At 36.7% G+C, this 26,944-nt stretch overlaps 14 protein-coding genes across 14 annotated transcripts; 6 read left to right on the forward strand and 8 right to left on the reverse strand.

Moving 5' to 3' along the window:
* The first annotated feature begins 686 nt into the window (after nt 1-686).
* On the forward strand, nt 687-2,673 carry BDF20DRAFT_387455 (uncharacterized protein). The gene is made up of 3 exons (XM_053075338.1): nt 687-1,079; nt 1,158-1,759; nt 1,863-2,673. The coding sequence occupies exons 1-3, from the start codon at nt 1,033-1,035 to the stop codon at nt 2,282-2,284; spliced, it is 1,071 nt and encodes a 356-aa protein (XP_052938204.1). The 5' UTR covers nt 687-1,032; the 3' UTR covers nt 2,285-2,673.
* A 148-nt stretch (nt 2,674-2,821) lies between these two features.
* Nucleotides 2,822-4,072, reverse strand: BDF20DRAFT_911506 (acyl-CoA dehydrogenase/oxidase; the record flags this gene model as incomplete). The annotated part of the gene is made up of 1 exon (XM_053083830.1): nt 2,822-4,072. The coding sequence occupies one exon, from the start codon at nt 4,070-4,072 to the stop codon at nt 2,822-2,824; it is 1,251 nt and encodes a 416-aa protein (XP_052938205.1).
* Nucleotides 4,073-4,893: 821 nt separating this feature from the next.
* On the forward strand, nt 4,894-5,355 carry BDF20DRAFT_833916 (uncharacterized protein; the record flags this gene model as incomplete). Its single annotated transcript, XM_053078694.1, has 2 exons — nt 4,894-4,983; nt 5,137-5,355. 2 exons carry the CDS (start codon nt 4,894-4,896, stop codon nt 5,353-5,355), a joined length of 309 nt encoding a protein of 102 aa, XP_052938206.1.
* BDF20DRAFT_387550 (uncharacterized protein) lies at nt 5,331-6,524 on the forward strand. Its single transcript, XM_053075339.1, has 3 exons — nt 5,331-5,366; nt 5,518-5,637; nt 5,706-6,524. Exon 3 carries the CDS (start codon nt 5,785-5,787, stop codon nt 6,424-6,426), a length of 642 nt encoding a protein of 213 aa, XP_052938207.1. The 5' UTR covers nt 5,331-5,366; nt 5,518-5,637; nt 5,706-5,784; the 3' UTR covers nt 6,427-6,524.
* Nucleotide 6,525: 1 nt separating this feature from the next.
* BDF20DRAFT_387587 (uncharacterized protein) lies at nt 6,526-7,390 on the reverse strand. Its single transcript, XM_053075340.1, has one exon. It carries the CDS (start codon nt 7,073-7,075, stop codon nt 6,776-6,778), a length of 300 nt encoding a protein of 99 aa, XP_052938208.1. The 5' UTR covers nt 7,076-7,390; the 3' UTR covers nt 6,526-6,775.
* A 236-nt stretch (nt 7,391-7,626) lies between these two features.
* On the forward strand, nt 7,627-9,017 carry BDF20DRAFT_798384 (uncharacterized protein; the record flags this gene model as incomplete). Its single annotated transcript, XM_053076315.1, has 3 exons — nt 7,627-7,752; nt 7,819-8,160; nt 8,229-9,017. Coding segments are annotated over 3 exons (1,257 nt in total), but the record flags the coding sequence as incomplete, so codon positions are not given.
* Nucleotides 9,018-9,511: 494 nt separating this feature from the next.
* BDF20DRAFT_816617 (IucC family-domain-containing protein) lies at nt 9,512-11,775 on the reverse strand (the record flags this gene model as incomplete). The annotated part of the gene is made up of 4 exons (XM_053077169.1): nt 9,512-10,010; nt 10,071-10,795; nt 10,920-11,014; nt 11,193-11,775. 4 exons carry the CDS (start codon nt 11,773-11,775, stop codon nt 9,512-9,514), a joined length of 1,902 nt encoding a protein of 633 aa, XP_052938210.1.
* Nucleotides 11,776-13,093: 1,318 nt separating this feature from the next.
* On the reverse strand, nt 13,094-14,976 carry BDF20DRAFT_859915 (S-adenosyl-L-methionine-dependent methyltransferase). The gene is made up of 6 exons (XM_053080479.1): nt 14,550-14,976; nt 14,417-14,479; nt 14,316-14,340; nt 14,174-14,244; nt 13,860-14,101; nt 13,094-13,788 (listed from the first exon to the last, which is right to left on the reverse strand). Exons 1-6 carry the CDS (start codon nt 14,747-14,749, stop codon nt 13,319-13,321), a joined length of 1,071 nt encoding a protein of 356 aa, XP_052938211.1. The 5' UTR covers nt 14,750-14,976; the 3' UTR covers nt 13,094-13,318.
* Nucleotides 14,977-16,692: 1,716 nt separating this feature from the next.
* On the forward strand, nt 16,693-17,905 carry BDF20DRAFT_817113 (mitochondrial matrix Mmp37; the record flags this gene model as incomplete). Its single annotated transcript, XM_053077225.1, has 3 exons — nt 16,693-16,815; nt 16,928-17,681; nt 17,778-17,905. 3 exons carry the CDS (start codon nt 16,693-16,695, stop codon nt 17,903-17,905), a joined length of 1,005 nt encoding a protein of 334 aa, XP_052938212.1.
* Nucleotides 17,906-18,406: 501 nt separating this feature from the next.
* Nucleotides 18,407-18,851, forward strand: BDF20DRAFT_911513 (uncharacterized protein; the record flags this gene model as incomplete). The annotated part of the gene is made up of 2 exons (XM_053083831.1): nt 18,407-18,697; nt 18,774-18,851. 2 exons carry the CDS (start codon nt 18,407-18,409, stop codon nt 18,849-18,851), a joined length of 369 nt encoding a protein of 122 aa, XP_052938213.1.
* Nucleotides 18,852-18,968: 117 nt separating this feature from the next.
* Nucleotides 18,969-21,613, reverse strand: BDF20DRAFT_986304 (uncharacterized protein; the record flags this gene model as incomplete). The annotated part of the gene is made up of 4 exons (XM_053085211.1): nt 21,022-21,613; nt 20,707-20,946; nt 20,267-20,574; nt 18,969-20,168 (listed from the first exon to the last, which is right to left on the reverse strand). Exons 1-4 carry the CDS (start codon nt 21,524-21,526, stop codon nt 18,969-18,971), a joined length of 2,253 nt encoding a protein of 750 aa, XP_052938214.1. The 5' UTR covers nt 21,527-21,613.
* A 218-nt stretch (nt 21,614-21,831) lies between these two features.
* BDF20DRAFT_911515 (ribosomal protein S10 domain-containing protein) lies at nt 21,832-22,331 on the reverse strand (the record flags this gene model as incomplete). The annotated part of the gene is made up of 2 exons (XM_053083832.1): nt 21,832-22,190; nt 22,262-22,331. 2 exons carry the CDS (start codon nt 22,329-22,331, stop codon nt 21,832-21,834), a joined length of 429 nt encoding a protein of 142 aa, XP_052938215.1.
* A 498-nt stretch (nt 22,332-22,829) lies between these two features.
* BDF20DRAFT_935029 (HSF-type DNA-binding-domain-containing protein) lies at nt 22,830-24,887 on the reverse strand (the record flags this gene model as incomplete). Its single annotated transcript, XM_053084758.1, has 4 exons — nt 22,830-23,580; nt 23,657-24,210; nt 24,288-24,440; nt 24,535-24,887. The coding sequence occupies 4 exons, from the start codon at nt 24,885-24,887 to the stop codon at nt 22,955-22,957; spliced, it is 1,686 nt and encodes a 561-aa protein (XP_052938216.1). The 3' UTR covers nt 22,830-22,954.
* BDF20DRAFT_387857 (ceramidase) lies at nt 24,763-26,938 on the reverse strand. Its single transcript, XM_053075341.1, has 8 exons — nt 26,497-26,938; nt 26,385-26,409; nt 26,254-26,317; nt 26,032-26,187; nt 25,907-25,940; nt 25,485-25,827; nt 25,358-25,385; nt 24,763-25,283 (listed from the first exon to the last, which is right to left on the reverse strand). The coding sequence occupies exons 1-8, from the start codon at nt 26,529-26,531 to the stop codon at nt 25,147-25,149; spliced, it is 822 nt and encodes a 273-aa protein (XP_052938217.1). The 5' UTR covers nt 26,532-26,938; the 3' UTR covers nt 24,763-25,146.
* Nucleotides 26,939-26,944: the final 6 nt, after the last annotated feature.

Raw genomic sequence — 26,944 nt, forward strand, 5'->3', positions numbered from 1 at the left:
TCTTTCTTGCTCTATTGGTTGCTGACCATTACGGCAGTTTTCGCTTTAGTAGCATCGAATATTACAGATGAAAAAAATTTGCTGTCTTTACTATTAACCCGAAATTAAGATTTTGATTGGTTAAGACATTTAAAGTGCTGTGCATTCAAAGTAACTGTCCGCTACGTGAGTTGAGACTTCGCATGCACATGTAGCTTTCCAATCCAAAAAAGCGGAAAATGTTCACATTGAGAGTTGATAGTATTGCGGCGAGTCGCTGCCACTTGTTTTGTTGTACATACACAAACGGTCGTGCACTGTTTTTACTAAACAAGAATTTGACCATAATTGGAACACACATGCAGTTTCAGCAAGCGGAGTAACTATGAAGCGATGTTTCCGCACTTTCTGATTGAAGAGATTTCTGTTCATGGTTCATGCTCGAGGAATTTGAGGTCAGTTTTGCATGTTCTTAGTATTGATATCGATAATCCTCTCATCGATTCAAAGGTAGCAACAGTTGTAGTATCTTACTTCCTGTAGAGCAAAGCTTTATTGATATCCCCTATAATTGTTGCTGCCGTTTCCTTTGAAATTGGAGAACCGGAACTAGCGAACGAGTTACCATTCGAACTCTTTTCCTGCAGCTCGCCTTTGACGTCGGCCTTGTTTCATGTGAAAAATTATTCAGAGAACACTCTTCCTAGCCCAGAGCATCCCATTTTGAAAATTGTGCTTGGCAGATAGTTAAACACACTGTGTAACATATGCTTTTTAAGTATATCCATTTCATTTTTGTATTGCGTAAATTTGTTCGCTAGCCATCAAATATTACACTGAATCTGGTTGGAGCAATTCTTTCGAGCAATTTTAGTGCAGCTTTATTATTACCTGTCAAACTTGTCATTTTTATTTTTTATTTTTTTTTTCCAGGCATTTTTGAAACTTAAACCAGAACTTATTACTCGAATCTTTTATCCACTCTTTTTAATTTTAAAGCATTGTGTGTTCTGCTCTATTTTATAAGCATTGTTTACTATCAGTGATTTACAAATGACCACACCAAATATCAATATTAGTTTCAAGCGAAAACAGTCCGTGTAAGTTCTAGCATTGTTACAGCCAAGTCATGTTGTGAATTTATTTACTCATTGAGCCCATTGCCTGCTTATAAATAGTGGTAATAGTCCGTCGGGCCTATCCTATTCACCCTCTTCGCATACGATGCCCGCCATTTTTCAGCATCGCGATAGCTTTGTTCATCAAAGAGAATTAGAAAATAAGTTTTGTAGCGATCTTGTTTGTTGTGGTATCAAAGTCAAAGATCTTCATGAACTTTTACATCACTATGAAGAGCATCATCACGCTCCGATTGAAGAGGAAGTGGATATGAAGGAAGTTATGAAAGAAACTGTCGAGAATAATAATCTCTCGACTACGAACCATCCAGAAGACGATATTATGTTAGATGATGTGGATTCACCTTTTCCTTCACCCTTACCTACACAACCTCACGAGCTTGCTGCGCTAACAACGAATAGTCCTATGCTACGTAAAAATAATATTTACTATCCAGCGATATCCAACACGACTTTAAATCATAACGCAACCGATTCAGCACTATCATCACCGGTTGCTATGAGCCCAGTAGTAACGTCACCCACTATGAGCCAGCATACTGAGGAAATCCTAAATAAAGCTTTACCAGCATTGATCAATCAGCATCCTACTCCCGAAAATCTGCAATTGTTCAAGTCTGAGGCGCTCTATCAAACATGCGGTAACTATTCTAAACAATAACAACAACGACAACAACAATAACCACGAAAAATAAGTTTGATCAATTACTTATCATTCTCTTCCCTTACAACCTTTCTTTTTAGATGATGGCCAGGATAGACCTTATAAATGTCCAATCCGTGGTTGTGATAAAGCCTATAAAAACCCGAACGGATTAAAATATCATCAAATGCATGGCCATACAGAAGAAGAAAGCGACGCTGAACGAGATGCACAAAAACCTTACGTTTGTACAATTGGTTACTGTAATAAACGGTACAAGAATCTAAATGGTTTGAAATATCATATTGAACATTCACATATTGCAAAATTGAAGCAACTTCCCCCAGGAGCTATAGCAGCAACAGCAGGAGTCAATATTTCCAACCCATCTGCACCTTCTCCCGGCTTGATGAGTCAGACAATTAGCCAAGCGCAATTCAACCCTAACATTCTTTCGTCACCACATCCATCCTCCTCGACATCGAGCGTGCCTTGGCAAACTCATCCAGCTCATCAATTTTAGCTTGAAATGTCTATTCATAAATCAAAAAAGATAATCTATGTTTTTCCTATTGTTTTTCATCTTTTTTATTGCTTTGGAATAGCTGTATTTATATTTTTTTTTGTTTTTTTTATCTATTACACGAATCATATACACCCCTCTTCATCCAAACTTTTGGCACATGTACACATAGTTCGTCAGTTTACTTTTATCTCAGCATTTATTTCTTATACACGTCTGCAGCAAGCAATAATCATAATAGAGCTTGTTTGCAGAAATAAACTTGGACCAGTACCATTTTGTAAAGTAAAATTAAAAGGAGAATGGTGTTTGCTTTGTGTTCAGCTTAATGTCAAATAGAGTAGCCATTAATGTGTACGTAAGCGTAGATAGACATAGTTATACTTTAAAATATTACAAATCACTTCTTCAAATTAAAATTTTCCTTCTGCAACGCTTCTTAATCAGCAAACATTTTATGGCAGCAATCAAATAAACTTTTATGCAAAAACACTTTCACTATGCTAAACGTTAGGTTAAAATTGCTATATTGTGTGATCAAAATCCTCCAATTGCATCAACACCCGATTTTAGTGTATCAGCTAGCCCACGAGAAATAATCAACCGTTGGATTTGAGCTGTACCTTCGTATATTTGGAAGATCTTCGCATCACGCATCAGCTTCTCGACGGGGTATTCTGTATTAAATCCGTTACCTCCAAAGATTTGAACTGCATCTGTAGCGCATTTATTGGCTACATCCCCGGCTAAGGCTTTTGCAATGCTTGCATACCAAGTATTTCGTTGTCCTTGATCCCTCATATAAGCCGATCGATAAACCATCATACGCGCGCTTTCGATACCGATGGCCATATCTGCTAACATGAAGGAAACCGCTTGGTGATTAAAGATAGGCCTTCCCATCGTTTTACGCTCTAACGAATATTGTAAGGCCTCTTCCAAAGCACGCCTAGCTAAGCCAACAGCAGCTGATGCGACCAATGGTCTTGTAATATCAAAGGCATTCATGGCAATTTTGAAGCCTTCACCTTGAGACCCTAATACATTTTCAGCCGGAACGACCACATCCTCAAACGTTACCCCACGAGTATCAGAAGCACGCTGCCCCATATTGATTTCTTTACGACCCAACGTGATGCCTGGGGCATCTGCATCTACAATAAAGCCGGTGAAGGCTTTTCCAGTATTTGCATTTGCATCCGTTCTTGCTAAAACAAAGAACCAATTGGCATGACCAGCGTTAGTAATCCACATCTTTTGTCCGTTCAATACCCAACTTCCATCCACTTTTTTTACGGCATTGGTTGATAATCCAGCCACATCGGAACCAGCTCCAGGCTCTGTAACACCGTAAGAGGCAACCAGCGGCTCTTCTGTCATTCTACCCAAATATTTTTTCTTTTGAAAATCATTGCCTGCAACAATAAGTGGTGCTTCTGCTAAATTATTGGCTTCAATAGCTGTTTGAATACCAGTACAACCATAGGCAAGCTCTTCTGAGATAATCGCACTATCCAATACACCCAGTTCCATTCCACCATATTTAGCTTCAATATGTGTGTTGACAAGACCCAATTCCCATGCTTTCCTGATGATGTCAATTGGATATTTGCCTGTTTTATCATATTCTGCAGCAACCGGTATTATTTCTTCTTTTGCAAATTTACGAGTCATTGCTTGTATGGATTTTTGCTCCTCAGACAGGCAGAAACTCATCCCTAGAGGCACGTTAGCAGTTTGCTGGCTACTGTATTGGCGACGTAAAACTCTTGAAAGTGATCGCAACATTTTTTGATGTCTTTAACTTTTCCTTTTCTTTAACTGAGCAATAAACTGTTTGAACTAGTTCAAATAAAAGAAATAAAGGGGTAAAGGTTTTAGAAAACGAAGACGACTGTATTGTAAGGAACAAGTAAGAGGTCTGCACTCCGCCTTTCATGTGAAAGTTGCATGTGACCCTGAAAGAATTAAGCATCTATAAGAAATCGACAGATACACTAAAGCGTGGAAACACAGAAGCGCATTGTCCATACAAGAGAACATCATCCACATAAAAAGCATGTTAGTAGATTCGTATATACAAATTACAAGGCTAAGGCTACAAATGATGCATGTCTTTTCAAACACTATGCTGATAGAAAAATTCTGCTCGTTGTAACTGATTAAAGGGGAATTCAGATGATCGTATGATCTGTATTGATAGGTACAATCAGTTACTATTCGTAGAATTAAATGATATGCGCTAAACTTCAAAGAGAAAGATACGAATAATGGTGATCATTAAGGTGATCTATAATCTATAGACAGGATCTAAACCGATTCGACTGAAGTTTTACTGCTGCTTATACTATCTTGACTATAAGATTTGCGCTGGTCAGGATGACAAAAAACCCAGGTTATTCTCATTGATTTCTACTGTGTCATTCAAATGGAGGCATATCAATATTAATACACAAAGGCCCTGAGCTGTTTGACAAGGCAATCCAATTTCAACCGGCTCCTATTTATTAAGACATAGCCGAACTTTACACAAATTCTATGGCTTCAAGTCTGCTAAAATCATTTCTGACGATTAACTAGGCCGTCAAAGAGCCGAAGAGCTCACCAACATGCTTCTGGATGGCGTTAAAGAGTATAACTCGAGGAAGAGGAAAAAATCCTGCAAAGAAAGTTGCCAAGAGGAAGGAAAACAACGGAGAGTAAGATACGTGCAAAAAAAGCACAGAAGGCTGAAGAAAGGAAGGAACGACATAAGAAGAAGTTGACGATCAAGCCAGAAGCAGCTGTGCAAAAAAGATAGGCATTCATCATTACTGCTTCTACAATAAATAGTGAATTTAGCAAATTATTAGCATGTCTTTTGCAGATATAAAGCAAAGACTGTTAAGAGATTAACCGCTGCCCCTTTCTTCGAAGACCACAAGGAGATCCCACTAATCATATATGATGACGGTTTGAAGAACAAGGATTGCACAGCGTTCAAAGGCCAACAAACGGATGTAACAGAAAAATTGTATCACTCACTGTTAGAAAGAGAAAGACGTTTACTTGCAGCTGTTGTTAGACATTAACGAACTGGAATGTGAGTTGTAATCTTTTGAAATTTCCACAAATTGGTTATATGAACGCTTACTGAACGGAGACAGTTAAGAAATTGTCTCGATTGTACCCTCATGGTTGAGTTTTGATCAAGATTTTAAAGATCGTACTAATCTTGCAAATATTTATGGCAGGAAACTTTGGAAATTGTGAGTACCGATCGTAGCTATATAATATTGTATAGTGTCTCAATGTTAGCAATGAAGTCATTAAAAAACTCTGAAGGTTTGGCCAAATCAAACTAGTGAAGCTTGGTAAAGGAAGTTTTCCATTTTATTGTTTTAAAGCACATAAAATTATAATTCAGCTACCATTGTTTAAGAATAAGAACGGACGTCTTGCTTGGTAAACTCCCAAACTCATTCTGACATTTCGACCTTTTGCTGCACAACTATACAATAATGACTACTGAATTAATTATATATCTTGAGCCTTCTTATGAAGTACGTCAATACATCGAAAGCTTTCTCGAGGAATGTAAAGAAAGATTTGGACCAACAACAGCCAACAAGTATGGTTGCCACATTACAATGGTCGGTTTTTTCGATGTTGACAATGAAGCACAGCAAGAAGACTTGAAAAACAAACTAGACAGTTTGTTAAAAAAATTCAAGACCACTTCTTTACCCATAATTGAAATTAAACCGTTTTTAGTAACGGACAAGGAAACGCGGGAATCAGTTCATCTATTATTACCTGTCACATCACCTGAACCCTACCATCAATTGATGCGCGAGTTAGCAAAATATTATCCGATGTTGCGCCTAAAGCGAATAAACCATATCAGTTTGGCTTATTGGGATGAACCAGAAGCGACCCGTCTAGAGCAAGAACATTGGAAAAAATCGCGTAAAGAGATTTTTCAACAGATACAGGAGTATGCGACACAATATTTTAAACAATTGGATAGCACAAATATGAATTGGGACGTTGTTCTATACAAACGGAAGGTCAAAGGCGACCATGTTGGCGAGAAGCATGTATTTGAAGAGATACAGCGATGGCATACGCAAATTACTAAGGAAGATGGAAGTAATCATTAAGAAATAAAGCTGCCATTGTGCTCGCTTGCTTTTCGTGTATATTGCTTTTTATACTTATTAGACGCCTTTTCAGGTCATCTGTCAAAATAACTAGAATTTTTAAAAATGAGAATGAGCTTTTTTTTTTGTCAACCAACCAAACATTATTGGCACAGTACTTTTGTGATTTTCTTCCGTAATGAGTTGCATAAGTATTGTCATGGCATTGATTTGCACAGCTGGAGAAAACTCTGTATCCAGACAGAGAATTAACATCTGTTGTCGAGATGCGTCTGACATAAGATAAGCGTAGTGCCGAGGTTCTATCAAATATTACCAATCAGTGCCTTAAAAACTTTAGACTGACAAGTCAAAGTGAAAATAAGTGCATACCCAAACATATATTTGCAATTCCTCCTAAACCAAACTCTTGCAGAAGTTGATCTGCATTCGACGTCGCTTCGAGAAACAGGTCGATCACTTTCAGATCCCATAGGCTGTCATAGTTGATTGGATCATAAGCAAAGTTGGCTAAATTGGCTAGAACCTGCTGTTTCGCTTCTTTGTTGTTTGTTGTTTTGTACTCCTGCACTAATTGTTTCAGGTGGTAGGCGCGATCTGTTCCGTTCTTCCCATGTCGACGTTCAATATAACCCTTACTTTGGAACATTCGAAAATTTGGTAATTAACGAATGATTAACTTGTAAACTTGAGCATGAATTCATCACATCTTTTCTCAAAATGTCGTCGGCGGTTCAATTGTTTATTGACGAAAAGTGCGACGACAAATTTGAGAAGCTGGTCCTCAAACAAAATTTAAAAAACAAAATGTGGAGGGCATTTAAGACGTTCGTGCCGCCTATACTGTCATTATCCTGCCTTACTCAAAATAACCATGTTTCGCAGGTCAATATGCTCTTTAGTATACCCAATTATTAGGCCACGAAGTAAACTCTTTTGTATTCAACTGCTCTTTTGAGAGCTGATCACTAAGAATTTTCATTTCACGATTTAGTTTTTTTACAGCATCAATTCTTACCCCTGAATTTCGAAATGTCATTTCGATACTATACCACAGAAAGACCCTTGGTAGAGCAGATAAATATGTACATGGCAAAGATATTAGAGAAACGATCTCTAGAAGGGAAAAATGAAACAATACGTTTGATATTACGCTTATCTGAATATCTACGGAAGAAGGGCGAACCACTCAACCAAGAAACGTACGAACATATCCTTAGTGCATATTCCCGAAAAGACGACTCCAGTAAAATATGGATGTTACAGAAAAGAATGGATGCAGAGGGGCTACAGCCTACTAGATCATTTTACCAAAAAGCTTTAAAGGTATCATTCTAGGAGAAGGTTTGCATTTATTGATTTATGGCAGCTGATTCTTCTTGTTACAATCAGTTTGCAGGAAGAACAGGCAACGTATCGCTTCAAGCCAGAATTCTCCATATGATGGGAATATACGGATATACCATAACAAACCGTACATATTACTATCTTATATTGGGGGCTTGTCGGAACTGGGAGCTTGAACGAGCGTTAGATCTATTGGTAGAGATGGATAAAAAGCAAATCAGACCAAATTTGGATAGCTACTTAGAGATCATTGATCTAGCAATTAAATTCAGGCAAGCATCAGTAGCATTTGAACTATTACAAAAGGTGGAAAAATTGGAGTCGTTTAAAGGCCCTCACCAAGATACATATTTAAAAGTACTCAATTGTGCTGCAGTGGAAGGGCATGTAAGTGATTAGTATTTATCATTCTAGATTTTGGAGAAGCATAGTAATCAAAGCTGAGTTTTTAAAAGTACAATATAGCAAAAACAATTTGGGAAGAAGCGGTAAAGCGATACAATTTGAAAGCAGATGAAGGAACATGTCTTTACATAATGAACCTGGCAGGTCAGAATAATGATCCATATTTGACAAATGATGTCCTACGTAATATATCCGATCAGGGCCATCGATTTCGCGAATGTCATTTTATACCATTAATAGAAGCGTATGCATCAACAAAAGACATTTCGGGTATTTCAACAATATTCAAATCGATGAGAGGTGTTGGCGTAATACCCAATAAGTCTATGGCGACGATGCTTATTCGCAAATTTGGTAGAGACAGAACTGCTGCTCGAAAAGCGAGAAACAATCTAATGAAAGCAGCGAAGCGAAGCGAATATATCGATGTAGTTGTCTTTAATTTTGTTATACATGCTCTTGCATACTTTGCTGCGAATGAGGAAGCTATTTCAATGTATAACCGCAGGGAAGAATATGGTGTGACGCAGAATTCAGAAACTGTAGATGCTGTGTTGGATGCTTGTATTCATTCACATGATGCCGAATTAGGTGAAACCATTTACCAACGGGCGTTATCTGAAGGGATAAAGCCTTCATCTACAACTTTGAGTAAAATGGTGGCATTGATGACTATACTAGATAAATATGAAGAAGCTTTCAAATATCTGGAACTTATGAAGAGTCAAAATATGATACCCTTGCGCGGATGTTACTATACGCTTATCAAACGATTATCCTATAATAATGATGAACGAGCCCACACAGTAGTGGATGACATGCGGGCATGTGGCTATGAATTATCGGAGCAATTACGTGATATTGTGCAAAAAATGACAGAGAGAAGATTAATGAATGATACTGATTTTGTTAACAAGTTTAAGGCTGATTTAGCGTAGATAAATAAAGTTAAGCTTTCGTCTTTGCATGAATAAGGCAATTATGGATCAATCACATGATGTACAAATGATCTAATTGATGATCTTCTCGATCAGATAATCGATCTCTAAAAAACAGTGCAAGAAAGGTAGAATGTGCAAAATATAAGGGTTATTCTATTTATCAGTGCACGAATGCTTGAAAGATAAGATAGATAATTTATATAGATCAAAACGGGAATCAAAAAGCGAGCGTCAATATAGTTCTTTACAGATTAAAGTTATCTTGTAGACCGATTATCCTATCTTTTTAAGCTTCAACAAGTTCTTGGGGTCTAAAAAGAATCATGTTGGGCACGGGTCGATAAATGTACTACATGTCACAAGGAATAAGAGAAATTTGTATACAAATCAGATTACCAAAAAAGATACAGAACATATACATATCTGATACTTACATCACGGTATAACTCTTCAATCTTCATTCTTACAAGACATTTACCAGGAACCTTGGTCTTCTCGAGGAAAGAAGAATACATAACATGATTTCTTGGTACCAATTCAGACATGCGATTACGAACAATTTCCCAACCAACTCCATTGTAGTGAAGATTTAGAACACGAATCAAACGTTGAAGGTGACAATGGAACAATGTGTGATACAGCAGTTTAGACACTTCATCGATGGTATTTGCAACTACACAACTGTCAGGTAATACATCAATTTCGTACCCTGTTGTTCTCTTTAATGTTTCGTTATGTACTTTCACACCACCGAAATCACGAATAACGAACCCCTTTAATTGGCCTGTTTTTCTATCAAATCGTGCCAATGTGTTTTGACCGTGAGCTTCGAATGCAACACCATTTTCGAGACAAGGGGGCAAAAATGCGCGAAGTGCTAAATCAACATATCTATATAGTAGTTGTTAGTTATTCAGTCCTCACTCTTATAGTTTGAGTCACTATCTATACCTCTTCAAGAAATCGACTCTCTTTTTCTCCGTATCCAAACCCCAAACGTGGGTAACAAGTGTTTCATCAGTATCAGGTTTTTGAATTTTTTCGACTAGTGCACCACAGGGTACAAATAAATCATCTTTGTATTGAGAATCATATTCGAAAGCTTCACGAATAACGCTACTACAATGCTTAGCGATATCTGTATCCTCATGTCGATAAGAGATAGTACCCAATTCACGTTCAATAGCAAGTACTTCACGGTCATAATTCAGGTAAGGTACAATCTTTGAGAATCCAGGGCCAAAATATGTGGTGAAAGGTGTAACAGTACGAAGAGCGGAGGAGATTTTAATACCCAAGCAAAGTTTCACGCTACGACCAGATAATATATCGGGTCTAGCTACAGATCGAAGGGAAGCCAAAGCTTCTACTGTAATTGAGTAAGCTTCAGGAAAGATGTAGCAATCAGGGAATTTTTCCGCGACGTTGGGCAACTGAAGTTCGTGAATGGCAATATAAACATAATCCTTATCATATTTGTTATGTGACTCTTCCACAATATCACCGGCAGCTTGGAAAAAGGCGTCTGCTAGATCTTTGAATAATTCTTCATATTGTCCTCTCAAAACGGCGTTATCTCTTGGAATACCGACAAGGCGGACCTTGGGATGGTCAAAATCGTATGATTCAGGCGTCAAGGGTTTCATAGGAGGAAAGCTCTTACGTGCTTTATGCATCTACGAGGATAATTAATGAGGATGACGTTATTTTCAGATTTAGGCTATTCAATCTTATCTTTTTCTTCTGTCTCTCTTTTTTTTTTCAAATTCAGAAAAACTCTTTTTTTTTCGTGATACGTACTGGGTGAGTCGCATGGCCTTCAACTATAGATTGCTCCCATTTTATGGTTGAAGAATTCAGATCAGGTAAGGGTTTAGGATGTTTATAGGTATAGCCTGTCAGAGAGAGTAACAGACGGTTTAAATAAAATCATATCATTATATGTAAGCCTTCGATGGTTAAGAATAATAAACGCATTTTCTCTTGTTGCTTCCTTCGTTTTCGTTTTTTACTTTTTCTTTTTTTTTTTTTTTTTTCTATTTTATTCTTCGTAATTCAAAGAGGCATACTTACTTTGGAAAAGGATAGATGATCCAAGTTCTTGTTTGATTTGTTCTCTCAGCTTATGATTCACATTCAAATCCTTTGCAAAAATGTCCCACATTTGTACAGCATCAAAACCATCCCGCAAGCGGAAAATTTCCTGTGGATTCGCAAGTACACTAGTCAAGGTTAAATTGACATGATTTGTTTGAGGATCAGTCTTAACAGCAGCAGACGAGTCGGCCTCAACGCAGTAAATATGGGGTTGCATATCCAAATTATCTACCAAATCGATACGGGGACAGCTAACACCGTTCCATGATGCACGTGCATCATTATTGATGATGGGAAGACCGCGAAGAGGCACGACGGCCAGAATAGAGTCTAAGATTACGCTGGAAGGTACTTCATTTTCTGCTGCGGCCGTAGGTCGAAGTAATAAACAGATACCAGAGAAATTGTCAGTAGTATTTACTGCCGTAACAGAAGCAGGTGATGGAACAAAGTAAGCAGGCACTAAAGATTCACTTGTCAAGCAGGCAATTAAACGAGAAGTTGTGGCAAAACTAGCATAATGTTCATTGATGTCAACGTAGTTTGATGGCGCGGGCATTTTTAACTCTTGTACTTGATCTTTTTTTCTGCTTAATGATTACTTAAAAGAATACTATTTTCTAAAGAATTTTTTGAAAGAGAGAGCGTATATTCTGTCATGGCAGGTTTCAGTAGCTTTTTTATACATTTTTTTTTTTCCAAAAGATAATGCGGCATCTTAATTGACGGAAGACAAGAAATCGTGTACCAATATTTTCTATCGCGAATTGATCCTTTTGCATTCACCATTAAGAGTGTTTCTGTACCATAAAAAGTAGCTATATATTCTTATATACACTCAACTATGTGAAATATTGTAATACAATCGGCTTAGGGACATTAAGAGTTACCGATACATTTAGGATCGGTAAAAATGCCTTCTATTCTTCATGCACTGGGCTTTAAATCATCCGTTACTTCAAGAATAACATTGTTTGTTCCTTCTATTATAATTCGATCTTGAGAAATTGAACCATTCCGCAACTAGATTAATAAAAATCATTCGTGACACAAAGGCGCGGATCCAAGAAACAACAACTGGACTATTTCTAACAAAAGGATACGGCAGCAGAAATGCCAGTTTATCAGATCTTCTCTTGATTGTTTTTTCAGCCATACCTAATTTGATTTCCTCCAAATATATTTAGTGAGATTATGGATATATAATTTTATTAGAAGACTGAGGGCTTCGAAAGTGATGTATTACCTCACCAATATGATTATTTCCTGTCTCAACAATAATTATGTATTCTGTCTTGGATTAAAAACTTTTGAAAAAGAGCACAATTAGATAAAAAACCAAGCAGCGTTCTCTTCGTCAGGCTTACCACTTGTCTCCAAATTACCAGCTGAAAGAGTAACAAGCGGACTCGCCCAAAATATGAACCGAAGGTTAAGAGAGGCATCAGATAAAGGGCATTACTGCTTATTTCTGTGCAAGTATGTACAAGGAATTTGTAAGTCAGCTAACGATTATCTGATAACGAGAAACAACATATCAAGGTTGTCCCTGTCTCTTAAATTGCAAACGTTCAGCATGATGCGCCAATTACTGATGAGTAATAGCTTTGCCATAAAAATAACAGAAACTTTGTTACCGAGCCTCCCTATAAAGCTGCTATTTATGCATTAGTCTTACCGTTAGGTTACAAAGAGATTGTGGCACCATTCTTTTAAATCTCATGAATTTTCTATCCGTTACCTTAATCTTATCCTTGCAAACAGATATGGAACTAATCACTGTTACTCACTACTATTCTTCCTCGAAAAAATGCGCTTTATGGATTAGTTGCTCATTAGTGCTAGAACATTGAAGATGCTGCTAGGAAACCCGAAGAAATTGTCTGATAGCAATTTATGTATAACATTTTATTTGAAAGATAAATTTGAAAAGCAATGCACAACTTCCGTTTTAAAGATGCTTTCTCTTAAAAATTCTGGTAAAAGTCAAGACAAGTATATATGACAGGAAGAACGAATGATTATGGGGTAAAAGTAGTGCATATGATAATGATAGTATTGTGTATGAAAAAAATTTTTTTCTGTAGTAAAGTACGACGCTACTAAGCGATAATGGTTGTATAAACCCTGTCATATTCGTCAACGTCATCAAAGCGTAATATAGGACCGTCGTAACCCTTTTTTTGAGCAACCACTGAATACCACGACATATACGTTTTATACTCATCTACTTCATTTCGCATGGATTTGATAGTGCTCACTAAGTCTTTTTCAGTTATCAGTTTATTCGTAATCCATTCTCTTTGAAAGCTTTTGATCGTCCTTTCCCAAAATTCTAGCAGTAACGTGCCGACTGTATGACCATGAATCCCAATGGGCGTATGTGTATGGTATATATGCATATTTTTCAACTGAGTCATATTTGCCAATCGATTTGGCCACGGATTTCTTTCTTCTGTATTGTAGTTACTGCTACTGCTGATGCAATTGTTAGCGTTGGTATTGTTTGTTGTGTTTGTTATTAAAGGAGTGGTTGGAGACTGTGGAGGATGTTGTAGGCTTTGCTGGATTACTAAATTGTAAATGATTTCATTTCATTAATCTTGCAAGTCCATTACCCTTCTTGGAGGTAGTCTTTCTTACGTTGGTTAAGCAATCTCATTGATGGTCCAGCATCAAAAAGATTCTCATAAGCTTCTACACATTCAATGTATGCGCCCTTTTTCATTATCCGTATAAGCTCCTTTAGTATACTATCCCACATTGAGTCCGGAAGCGTATCTAGCATTGATCGTATGAATATATAGTCAAATGAATCATTTTCGTATGGTAATGGCAGTTCTATCAGGTCGATTCTTTGATAGACTACATTTCTCGACAATAAGCTTGACGAAAAAATGGTATAAGTTGATGAGAGTGTCTTTTTATATTGGCTGTATATTGTGCCTCTGTTTTACCTTGTTGGCAGCACATTCTTGTCCAAGTCAATGCCTGTAAAATGTGATAAAGGGAACTGTGATGCCATTTCCTATTATGGTATTAGCCAACTGTTTCTAGTTTCTGTCCTTTTTGATATTATATGTTACTTCTGTGCTTTACATTTGTCCAAAAACCTGCACCAGTACTATTTTAATGTTTGGTGTTAATGACTGCTTAAACTTCTGAAGCAATTCATTTGAATTGATACAGCTCTAGCTTACCCTATATCTAGTACTTCTAATCCTCCTGCTTCAAGCAATCTTCCCACAGGTGCTTTAAAATCTCTATTAAGATAAATATGAATCTGACTGATTATGTTTTAAAAAGGAAATGCTGTAGTTATGTTGAAGTTACCCTTCAAACGCCGTCCTCAAAGCATTGTGTTTTACCCAGTCCCTTTCTATATCATCCACTGTATTCGGCAATCGTTGCCTTAGATTTATTTTAGGTTCTTTCGAACTTCTCCATTTTAGTTTCAGAAAATCAGTAAATACACTGTTTCGCTTGCTACTATTCAAGGTGATTGAATTATTAACGACAGTATTTACCATCATTTTAAAAAGTAAAAGAAGAAAAGAGGAAAGAGGGAAAGAATCAACTCAACTAGGTTTGTGCCTTCAAAGCGAACATCAAACTGATCAGCAGCATACTTTTTTTCCGCCAACTTTACGGGGTTCAAGCCGTATTTGTCACCCAACTGTAAGAAAAGCAATGACAGCAGGAAAAATTTCCTTTTTAAAAAGGCATGGAAAATGTACATGTACAACAGGGCCCGCAATGCCTATAGTCATAGATTTGTATTGAATTTTTCAAAATGTTGAGCAAGCTTTTGAAAGCCAGTTTAAGCTACTCTGATATACAGTTTGTGAAAATTAAAGCAATGTAAGTCTTCGTCTACAAAATTATGTACCTCTGTATTGTACAGATGTACAAAGGAGTGTCAAAAAAAATCGAGCAATAGCTCCTATCCAGAATGTATATATCGATTAAGGCTCCTCATGATTTTGTGGGCACACATATGACAGTGCCTGTAAATGAATTTTGAAGAATTCATATCCAGTGAAAATGATAATTAGGATTAAGTCTTCTTAACAATTGCTTGTTGTTATTACGGTTCTGAAGAATAAAACAGCCTTGTACACTGAATTTATCATTACAACTATAATATTTGCCATATTGACGAAATCATTCACTCCCACGATTTTCAGCGGTCTAATTTGTTACGCGTTCTATAATATTGTACTTTGGTTGAGTTGGCCAAAAAGGAAGGTACTTCGCAGGCACTCTGTTAAGAAAACATCTCAATTATTATTGGCACGCTTTCGGAACACTCGAATATAGCAACTATAGTTAGACTCCGAGTAGTCTGCATTAAATTGGACTCTTCCTAGCGTAATGATCGCTAACGTCATAAGCAGTAAGATGGACTCAGTATGTGTTTTTAGATTAATCTTGATCAGTATAATGGAAGTAATTGTGATGCATGCCTACTACTACGTATGAACATTAAAAGTGCACAATGTACGCTATGAATTCTCTTCTATCATTCGTGCACACTAAAACGCACAAGTTTGACAATCCGACTTGAAGATGTGAGTATCACCTTATCTTTTTATTTTAGCCTTTCGATGTCAGACACAAAGCTATCGCTTCCATGAGCTCTGTATATCAAGTAAGATTTTCAGACAATCACTATCTACTTCAAAGAAATAAGGTAAATGATAGCCCAAGTGGTGGCTGTGAAATGAATCACTAAAATGGTTAAGGAACCTTTCAACTTCACTTTACTTGAATCAAATTCCGCCAATCAAATTGAAAAACTGGGGTAACCAAATATATTGCGTGTTGATTGGCTCTTGAATAAAAACGAAAAACGTAGTCTTGAGGTGACGTTTTCAAAGGGCACCCACCCACCAGCGGACACCTGAACTAGAACACTCACCTCGTACGGAGCCCTCAAAAATTTAATTTAAATAATGGTTTCAAAGCCCTCGGGTTCAATTACCTTTTTCCCTTTTTATTATTCAAACATATCTCAAAATGTTGAAGGTAAACGAACAAAGAGCAATAAGCACTTCTAATAAAAAAAAAATAAAATAGTTAAAATATTAACAATGCATATAACTCATGATAGAACTCTGTGCAAACAACTTATTCGTTGAAGAACGCTATTTCATTCCCTTACCAAAAAAATAGAAATGCTTTCCTTATTGTTCGCCAAATGTCTTTAGAAACACAGCATTATACCAACAGTACTGATATGCCACCACCTTCACCAGACTCACTCAGAAAAACAGAAGTATTCAAATTGAATAATAATACCAAGTCTAAAGCTACTGGTACAACCTTTGCCTCTAGCTTCAACCCAACCACACAGCAGGATAATAGCCATGATTTGTTTTCTGATGAAACCCGTAGTAAACTAGAACGACTAAGACAACACCATTTCCATCCTACTAATATACCTGATTCACCTGACTTTGGCACAAATCAATATATGAAGATCAACGAAGATTTGAAGCAGCAATTAAAAGATGTGATATCTGAGTTTAATGCACCTATTCGGTATGCCGTTGCATATGGTAGTGGTGTCTTCCAACAATCAGGTTATGACCAAAAGGTATTACGTTAGTTATCAAAAAAAAAAACTCGTTTAGGGAAATTTTTTCTCCTTTAAATGTCGCCATTTATTGTTAGATACTTACCTTATGTATAAATTATAACGTGAATAGCAAAAACCAATGGTTGATTTCATTTTTGGCGTTAGTCATCCTGGTCATTGGCACGATATCAATATCCAACAAAACCCTCATCATTACTCCGGTCTACGCTTATTGGGCTCGGGCGCCGTCAGTCGTTTACAAGAAAAAGTAGGTGCGGGCATTTACTTTAATCCTTATGTGCAAGTCAGCAACGGCATGAATATCAAATATGGCGTTGTCTCCATCGAACGACTATGTAAAGATTTAATTGACTGGGAAACACTTTATTTAGCGGGTCGCATGCACAAGCCTGTGAAAATCCTACGTGATGATGCACGTGTACGTTTAGCCAATCAAGTCAACCTAACCGAGGCTGTGCGTGTGGCCTTGCTGACCTTACCCGAACAGTTCAATGAAGAAGAGATTTTTGAACGTATAGCCGGCATCAGTTATATGGGAGATTTTAGAATGATCATTGGTGAGAATCCAAATAAGGTGAAGAATATTGTAAAGGCACAAATGGAGAATTTTCATCGACTGTATTTTGGTTTATTGGATGACTTACCCAACGTTACAATCCTGAATGGAGGCAAATTTCAGCAAAGTTATAATCCTCGCTTTCGGGGACTTATGGTCAAGAAGCTGCCCAAGACGTTGTATGATAAGGTGTTGAAAAAATATACAGATGAGGCCGTAAGTCAAAATAGAAGCATTCCCGAGGATAAGTCAGTATTATATGAACAAATTGCACAATCAGAAGATTTGAATCGTTATATTGAAAGCAGTAAGTTGATAAATATTATTTGTCTATTTGAGAAAGTCGGCAGTGATTGTAAAATGAAGTTCTTCGGATGACTCAATTTCAAATCAATACATTTAGGTTTAAGTGAAATTATCGGTCGTACAGCTGTCACTCAAAGTATGAAAGGCATTCTTACTGCTGGTACAACTAAAACAATCCGCTATGCTGGCGCAAAATTAAGTAAATGGTGGACTGCCCATTCCTAAAGCCGTATATCTCAATTAAGCGATCTTTCTATCCTATGTAACATTTAATAACCGCTATCCTTTGTTCACCCGAATACTTTAACGACTTCGAATGGATGTTAAAACTCTTATTGAACTTGGTGCTTTCAGTTTTTTTTTTCTTATGTTTCCTGCATGCATACCCTTTTCGTTTAGTTTCAATTTATTCTTGATCTGATGATGTTTGTTTCTATCATAAGGCGAACTATTTATTTTCTTGTAAAACAAGCTCAATAAAAAACATAATCACATGATGAAGTTTATTGCCGAGATTACACTCAACATTTTTGCATTACACATCAAAGAGCTACTGATAATAATCTAAGCATTCGTGATGCTTTTCGCTACCACAGCAGAGTAAAGCTCTTGAATCTATTACTGCCTACAGTATAGATTTTTGCCTAGCATTTTTCGGACATGAAAAAAAAAAACCCAACCTTGATTAACACAATCCGAAATATTTCTCTTTCTCCCTTTTTGATCATGTCAATCACCAATTCTCCTACCACTAATGATAAGGATAATGACAGCTCAAAAGGACTAAAAGCCTGGGAAGAAAGGCGAAAAGCTTGGTTAACACCCAATCAAACTTATTTAGAAGCGATCAATAACAATAACAATAACCATATTGACAATCGAGAGAAAAATGACGATTCAATGCAATTGAGTCCCTTTGAACAATTTCTTTCAAATGAAGCACAGCGGTTGCACATTTACAAACAACTTGTCACTCAACGGTATGCTTTGAGAACACCTTTACCTTTGAAATATATTGTAAGAATCAGCTATAGAAGAGAGAGAACAGCCTATAAAGCTAGATAAGCTAACACTATAGTGTTTTTTATTATAGATACCGGTTTTAGTAACTGGTTGGCAAGAGGATGGAGTATGGCCGAAAGGCATGGTGGTGAAGGAGACAAGTGATTAATGCATTATAGAACGAATAGTTACTTTCGTTTAAAGTATACCCTTTAGCTTTTTTCATTTCCTTTTGGTTATTTTTTTTTTTTTTTTCCCTTTTTCCAATATAGAACTTTTTAATCATTTAGACTTGCAATAAAGCAGCCTTGCCATTTCCTTCAACGACAAGTTCGTTATTGGTTACTATGGCTTGTCTATAAACCAATTCCAAATCAGACATTTTCTTATGATATTGATAGTTCTGAATAGCACTGCTTAGCTCAGAAGCCAGTTGATCGCGTCGAGAAACACTTAACCAAGGATTCGATTTCAGATCAGAGCAAGTGAACAGAGTAAACATATCCATTAATTGGTCGATATAGAAAGTTTGATGCTGATATTCTTTTTGAAGTTGTTGACCGTATTGTATCGCTTTATAACACTGATAGTCTTGCTGATGATGATCTTCATTGGAATGAAGGCTACCTTGAAAAGCCATACTGAAAGAACTGAATCGTCTTCTTCTACCTAAAAATGCCATACTACTTGAGTTAGGCGAATGAGATACGTCTTCTTTTGTGGGGGAAGCAGCAATCGCAGCCCAGCTTAAGCGTCTTCCTGACGCGGCGACAGGAATCGTTGATACAATAGGTAAGCATTGCTGTTGGTGCTGTGATTGGCGATGAATAGTAGAATCTTCTTCATGAATTGAATCTAAACTATATGTACGATTTCGACCTTGTTCCGTATACGTAATGGGCGTAGTGCCAAATGTAAAAGAAGCAAATGAAGCATTCAAACCGGCATCTTCTTCATTAGTACTTGTTGGTGTGGAGGAGAAATAATCTGTCATAACCAACGTAGAGCTACTAGAAGAAGAAGCAGAAGAAGCAGAAGACTGAGGCGTCACTGAAAGAGAGTTATCATCACTTCCATGATCAGGTAAAAACATGTCCAGAAATTTTTGACTTCTTAGTTGAAATAATAGTTCCGGATTGTTTTCCAACAGATGGGGATAATGTAGATAGACTGTTTCCATGACTGTATCAATGTGATGACCGGACATGATGAGTTTACGAAAGTCTTCTTTATCATTATCCTCTTCTATTGTTGTAATAGTAGGAGGGACAATAATATCTGTTGAAGTAAGGGCAGCACTAATAGGAATAGCAGTATCTTTATAGATATAGCCCAAGTTTTTCATTAAAGCTTTTGCAGCACCGATATAGCCATGGTGGATAAGGTATGACAAAATAAGATGGTTCGTATCTTTCTTCTCTTGTATTGAATCAGCTACTGGAAGAGTATCAGCCAGTGTATCACGTTTAAGAGAAATTTCTTGCGTCTAACAAGTTGTATAAGTGAAAAAAAAAAGAGTGTTAAAACTATTCAAAATATTCACAGCTCTTTATACACATGCCTCGTATCAATTCAATCACTTACTTTGACATAGTTGACTATATCAAACAAGAAAAGCTCCTGACCAAAGTTGGCAGTGATTTTTTCTCCTAAAGTCGTTAGACCAACACAGGGATAGTAACTCGTAGAGATCATTTCCGAACTTTTCAATTGAAAAGCTGTGCCCAATAAAACACCATTCTTGGTGAAAAATACGGTTTCATGAGCAAAATTAATGCCACATCCAATAATATCACCAATGGTAAAACTGGGTAATTCTTGATTTTGTTTGATGGACTTTGAATAAAGTTGGCCGTCTATACCATGATAACCGATAGAGAATTTGTCATGACCTATTACATTATGAGGAAAGTGTTTGTTTATGAGTTAATAAGAAAGTATCTGTAAGAATATCATGCAAGTATGTGTGTATGTGCAAGTTGATGTATTTTGTTTGTGGCGTCTTATATTTACAAAATATGTACCTGGTAGTTTGTCCAATTTGGATTCAGACGTACAAAAACCAACAGCAAAGACGCCATCTTGACCAAGGGACAAGATTTTAACTTCAAAGTAATAGATGCCGCATTGAGCTGGAATAGAAAAGTTTGTACGTATGGAAACAGGTAAGCTTCGTGATTGTTGATTGAGAATGCTACGACTGTCACTGTTTAGACCATTGGTAAAGGCACTGAGGGACTTGTGTAGCTGTTTATGACGCGGGTCTATAGAGTAATGTATATATTGCATGAATAAGCATTTGTTTTTCTCACAATGCATATAATATTAGGAATACTCACCAGTGAGAGTAACATCATAGCAGTTGACATTCAAGTCGCTATGCTTTGATTTATTCCAAAATGTTGGTAAACGTAGATCGACCTCTTCCAGTTCTTTATTGTAATAATCATAATAAGCATTTCTCTTCTTCTTCTGCTGCAAATGCTGATATTGTTCGGTTATTAAATTTGCATAATTTGTGTATCTCAAATACAGAGGATATTTTGGTGGGGCTATTGTTGTTGCCGTCGTGCTCATGGCCGTTGCACTTGGTGATATTAATGGATATTGGTGCATCTGGTGTTGATGATGATGGGGTATCTGAATGGGTAGGTTTCCATTTGTGAGCTGCTTCCTCTGATTTGCATTATTCAACTCACTGTTATTTTGACAATTGTTGTTATTGGCGGATTCATGAAATGATACATTCTTATGATTGCTACTGAAGGTGCAATAAGAAGACCAAGAAGATGGAAAAGCTTGCAAAGGTGGAAAGTCCAGATTATTCATAAAGGAAGAAGCCATTCGTATATGAAATGTTCGAAAGAAAAAAGAAGAAAAAGATATAATTTATCGTTTCTTTGAGTCAGAACAATAGGGAAAAAAATAGTCAATGGAAAAACTGGGAAACATAAAGTTAAACTTTTTTCTCTGATTTTATGTGTGCTTGAAAAAATCCAAAAAAAAATCGAACGACGAAGCGTAAAACCTCACGTGTCCTCACATCTTCGCGCTCGCGTGTGCATTGCCAGGGATGTATGTACGATACTTACGGATTATGGGAATAAGCTACACTTGATCAAGGGAGCCATTTTTATTACTACACTGAATTAAAAAGATTCATATTCAAATCTAGTCACTCGCATACCAATACCAGAAGGTACATTCATAGCCAAATATTTCACCCATCGATCTACTACTTCAGCATCAGTATCTTTGATTTGCAATAGTCGCTTATGTGTCTTTCGTTCGAAATTTTCTTGCGATTTTTTATGTACAAACGGTGAACGCAAAACAGTCCAACGTGATGTTTGAGTTGGCAATGGGACTGTGCCTGAACAAGGCATCTGTAAGTGATAAGCTGCTCGACGTGCAAAATCAGCAAAGAAGTCTAACTGTTGTGGTAAATAGCCTCTTAATTGAAGATTGCAGACTGGAATATTATGGGTGGGTTGAACACGTTTAGGAACTATATAACACATTTTCGATAAGTATTTGTTACTTTCAAATTACTCTTGAACATACCGCTTGCCTTATTACCTTCAAACACTTCCTCCAAGTCTTTTTGTTGCTCCTGCTTTAATGGAGGCAACTCCAGTTTGTCAAACATTGTCTTTTTAACTCCATTTGTTGTCGTGCTGTGTATATGTTTTTTTTTTTTTTTTTTCAAAAGCAAGGATGAATTGTGTCAGTGTCTTTCTTCCATTGCAAGTTGATGCATCCCCATTAACTCTATAATGATTTACGCTAAAGATCGAATACTTGTCGATGAAAAGGCTTTTGGTGACTGTTGTACTAATTTTGACTAGAAAACCAAATCGATTAATAGAGAGTAGCTTATACCTTTTCCTGTACTATTATACTACTGCTTTAAATAAACTTACTATTGATAACATTCTATATAGATTTAATATGAAAGTGGTATGGCAGAAGAATACTAATGCTGAAAAGTATGAACACATTTAAACCATGTAACAGTAATTACACCCCACCAGCACACCCCCGCCCTCCGTCGCCCTTGTTTCCATCCGCATTTTTCTCTTTTTTTTTTCAACATCTTTTCTGAAAAAGGAAACTCCAGGGCAAGTAGCAGTTTAAAATATGTATGCATGAACCTGTGATCTGTCAATCAGTGGCAATAAAGCTTCAAAGTGATAAGACAGTGAAGCATATTTAATTTTTTATTTTTTTAGAAAAGAAAAGGTATACATATGATATAAGATAAATTACTGTTTATGGTTCCATTTTGAACATGGGATTAAATTGCTGTTGCTGTGGATGCATAAGAAATTTATTATAGTTCGTTGTAGGGGTAGTAGTGGTAGTAGTGGTAGTGTCTGTACCTGTGATAATGGGTTGGTCAATAATCATTTTGTCGTTGATATTATTTGGCAAGGCAGTGCTAGGACTATTATGATAAATAACGAATTGTTGCTGCTGTTGTTGCTGTGTTGTATAGAAGCTATGATGAGTATTACTGCTGTTGCCGATGTTAGTATTGTTGAAAGCAAAAGTAAGGCTATTCACACTATTACTCGTTGTATTCGGTAAATCAGGGATTTGTATGTTCTCATCAGACATCATAATGAACGGGTCCGGGCTATTTAAAGGTGAAACAGGTGTATTAAGTGCTGTATGATACGCACTTAATGCGGGAGATGCTTGTTGGCTACTCGCTGTCATCATCATGGGTGATAAGTTATCTGTTAAGATAGGAGGTGGAGGTGGCTGGTTTCTTCTTTGGTTTAAGTGTGAAGGTGCATTTGAGGTTGTTGTTGTAGTGCTTGTAGTAGCGCTGTCATGAGACGTAACGAATATGGACGGTGGGGGCGTCTCCACTATCATCATTCCGTTACTTACTATTTTTTTATTTTTTTTATAAAAAAAAAAGAAAGTTTTAGTGATGAGCCTTACATAAAAATAAGAAAACCTTACATTGTTGTTGATGATAATGCTGATCATCGTTTCTATGCCTGGATGTTAGAAAGTTTATCATATTTTGCAAAACCTGCTGTTGTTTTACTTGGGTGTCCTTGGTTTCTGCCAGTTCATTTACGATCAAATTGAAATTTTCTTGCAGTTGTGCTATTTTTTTAACCATTTCTATCTGAGATATCTGAATCATAGTTAACATATCTTGCTGCTGTTGTTGTTGACGATAATCCGGTATTGAATAACATTGAACGTGATTGTTATCATGATAGCCTAATAATGCTGGGTTACAGCTGTTAGTACTACTCACGCTGCCACAGTTACTGCCTATGTTATTATGTGCGTATGGTTGTTGTTGTTGTTTCTTTGTTACTCCATTATTATCGGTGTTATTGCTGCTACTGTTGTTTGTATGATTTTCGATGGATTTGCGCTTGATATCGTCTAATAAATCACGTCTCTCTTTGATAAATTTTGAATGACTAAATTCCCAGATTTGATTTTGTGCAAGTGTTTTATGACCTCTGGGTGACTTATTTACTTTATGAAATCCATACCTAAGTTACGAAAAATGTCATGTCAGCTTTAAGCAGCATATCACTTGTGAAAAAAAAAAAAAGTTACTGCATTTTACATGTTTAATTGTCGGACAAAACTACTAAAATTACTATGTTTGAAATGCTTGGGTAATACTTCTTTTGAAAATTCTGTTATATTACACACAATGAAAGATGTTCCTGTATAGTTCCATGCAATCAAATATTGATACTGATTATCCACCACCATACTGTCAAGTTAAATCAAAAAAAAAATCGAGCATGTTAGAAGAATTACAGTATCATGAGCAGAGCGTCGACTTTTTTTTTTCCAGAATTCTTTACTTGTATAATTTATGAACAAAGGTTGTATTGCCTGGATTAGATGATTTAGTATTGTTGTTATTATTGTCGATGCTGCTCGTGGTGGTTGCTATCGTTTGCGCTTTTGTTGATGGCAACTGAAGTGAGGACGTGCTTGTGTTATTGTTACTGTTTGTTGATATGTAATATTGTGGCGAATCATTACTTCCTAAAAATCGTCCGCCAACGCCGCTACCACCTGGAGAAAGATAAGGTGAGCTAATAGGTGAGATTCCCGGAGATCCGTCACCTGATGTCGAGATGGAGCAACTACTATCCATAAATGAACCTGAAATAGATGATAGAGAGGAATCTCTACCATGAAAGATATTCATTATGAATATATTTGAGAGAGAAAGAGAGAGAATGTGTATGTGTGTCTAAAGGAGAGCTAAAACAAATACCTAAAAGAAGTAGAAAAAGAAGGGAAAACAAGAAAATAAAGGAGGTGGCAAAATTTATACATTGTAGAGTGGATCTTGCATCACAATAAAAAAAAACCAGTTAAAACTTAAGTGTGTACACAGATGTATGCAAGTGTTGGTGGAGTAGCAAACAAAAGAGAGAGGGAGGTGACACTAATCACGTGTTTTATTATTCTTGCTTCTTGTTGTCGACTATTCTTAAATAACAAAGTGGGCCGACCCAATGTAACTTGTATCTTTTTGGACTATTAGCCAATGTAGGATGAACCCATTCGCTAAAAACAATGAAATAATAGACGCCCAATGCTATGAACAAATTATGTTAGTTGTCGAGACACACTATGATCTGTTTCTTTCAGTCATCTTTCATAAACGCGTACCTGTACCGATATGCCACCAACCATGAAGCTAGAATAGCAATAGTCAATTATACATTATGGTCAGCGTTAACGCGTCATACCCTTTTGAGTCGTTTACAACGGTACTAGAACTGTTTCCCATTCTTACCTCACTAACCGACCCGATCAAGAACGGTACGTTACTTCTCCACATTTTCAAATGCTCACAAAATTGATTATCGATATTCCACAGAATAAATGCGATAATGAACCCTAGTGCTGACATCCATAATAATGCTCTCATTCGTGGTTTTTCATAAACAAATGTGTTGGGCACTTTTTTCAATAATACAATGGATCTCAGCACAACGCCGCAAACTAATAAGCCGTACGCAACTTGATGGAAAACAGGATTATTGATGATGATATAGGAATAGGTAATGACAGCCGAGTAAATAACGAGTCCAATTCGAATCATTGTATCGTTATGACAGTCAGGATCAGCAAGATATCTATTATACAACATCAGCTTCATCAGTCTATGCATCTTTTCGAATTGTTACATTTTTCCTTTTTTTTTTAATTCTTTACGTCAACCAAAAGACAATACTTGCTACGTAGATCACTATTGCAGTATCAGTTAGAAAGGAAATATATCGTTAGACGTTTCTCGCTGAATTCATTACTATATCAGTGTATACTGGTATATACTCTACTTGGCAATTCATCCAACAATTGCATTTCATATTGTAACGTCATGTGAAAACACCACGAGCCAAATCCAACGAAAATCACGCCCATATAGGCCAACATGTAGGCTTTACTAGACTTATTTTTCCACACATTATAGATACCAAATAATGAGAAGAACACTGTGCGAAAGGTTAGGCAAACTAATTATATTTAGTAATTGATTGTCAATAAATACAGGTACTTACCAAAGCCAAGATTTGTAACTGTGTTGAAGAATTCTGCCAGATAGGGTGACACTACATAGTTTTCCTTTTTGATAGCAAAAGATCTAATTCAGCTGAATTATCCTTTTCCGTCCAGTGAAGCATATCCTTACCTCACACCAGTCGATTGTAGATGTTCTAATTATGCACATAGATTCCATATTAATTTTTCTCTCACTCTCACTCTTTTACGTCTTTAACTTTACTATCAATTCGTCGACTTACACTGGTCCCCAAAAGTTCTCTTTTAGTGATGACATTAAGAGTTTGATATCTATCGATTAATATTTTAAAGGTAGATAGACTTATATCACAGTTAACAAATATACAAGAATTCGATATAAGAAGGTTAAAAAAGGCAAAGTAGTAAAAGAAAAAGGAAAAGATATTGTCATTTTGAAAGAGGCGAGGACATAAAACACGCTGAAATCAACAGGAAAAAACAGAAGCACGGACTTTCCTGCTCCGACGTTCGGTTACTCATTTTGCCTTCTTGCCTGGCAAATATTATTTATTTATCCGCTCTTCCAAAGCAAAACGATCTCCTGGCTTGAAAATTGATAATGTGTCGTATCAAAGAGACCTGTAAATAACAGCTGTTGGTTTTACACTGTTGAATTCTGTCGCCGCCTTCATAAAGGAAAAGCAAAAATACGCCATCTATTGTCGCCGA

Source organism: Mycotypha africana (assembly GCF_025528875.1).
Source record: "Mycotypha africana strain NRRL 2978 chromosome Unknown BDF20scaffold_3, whole genome shotgun sequence".
NCBI lineage: Eukaryota > Fungi > Mucoromycota > Mucoromycetes > Mucorales > Mycotyphaceae > Mycotypha > Mycotypha africana.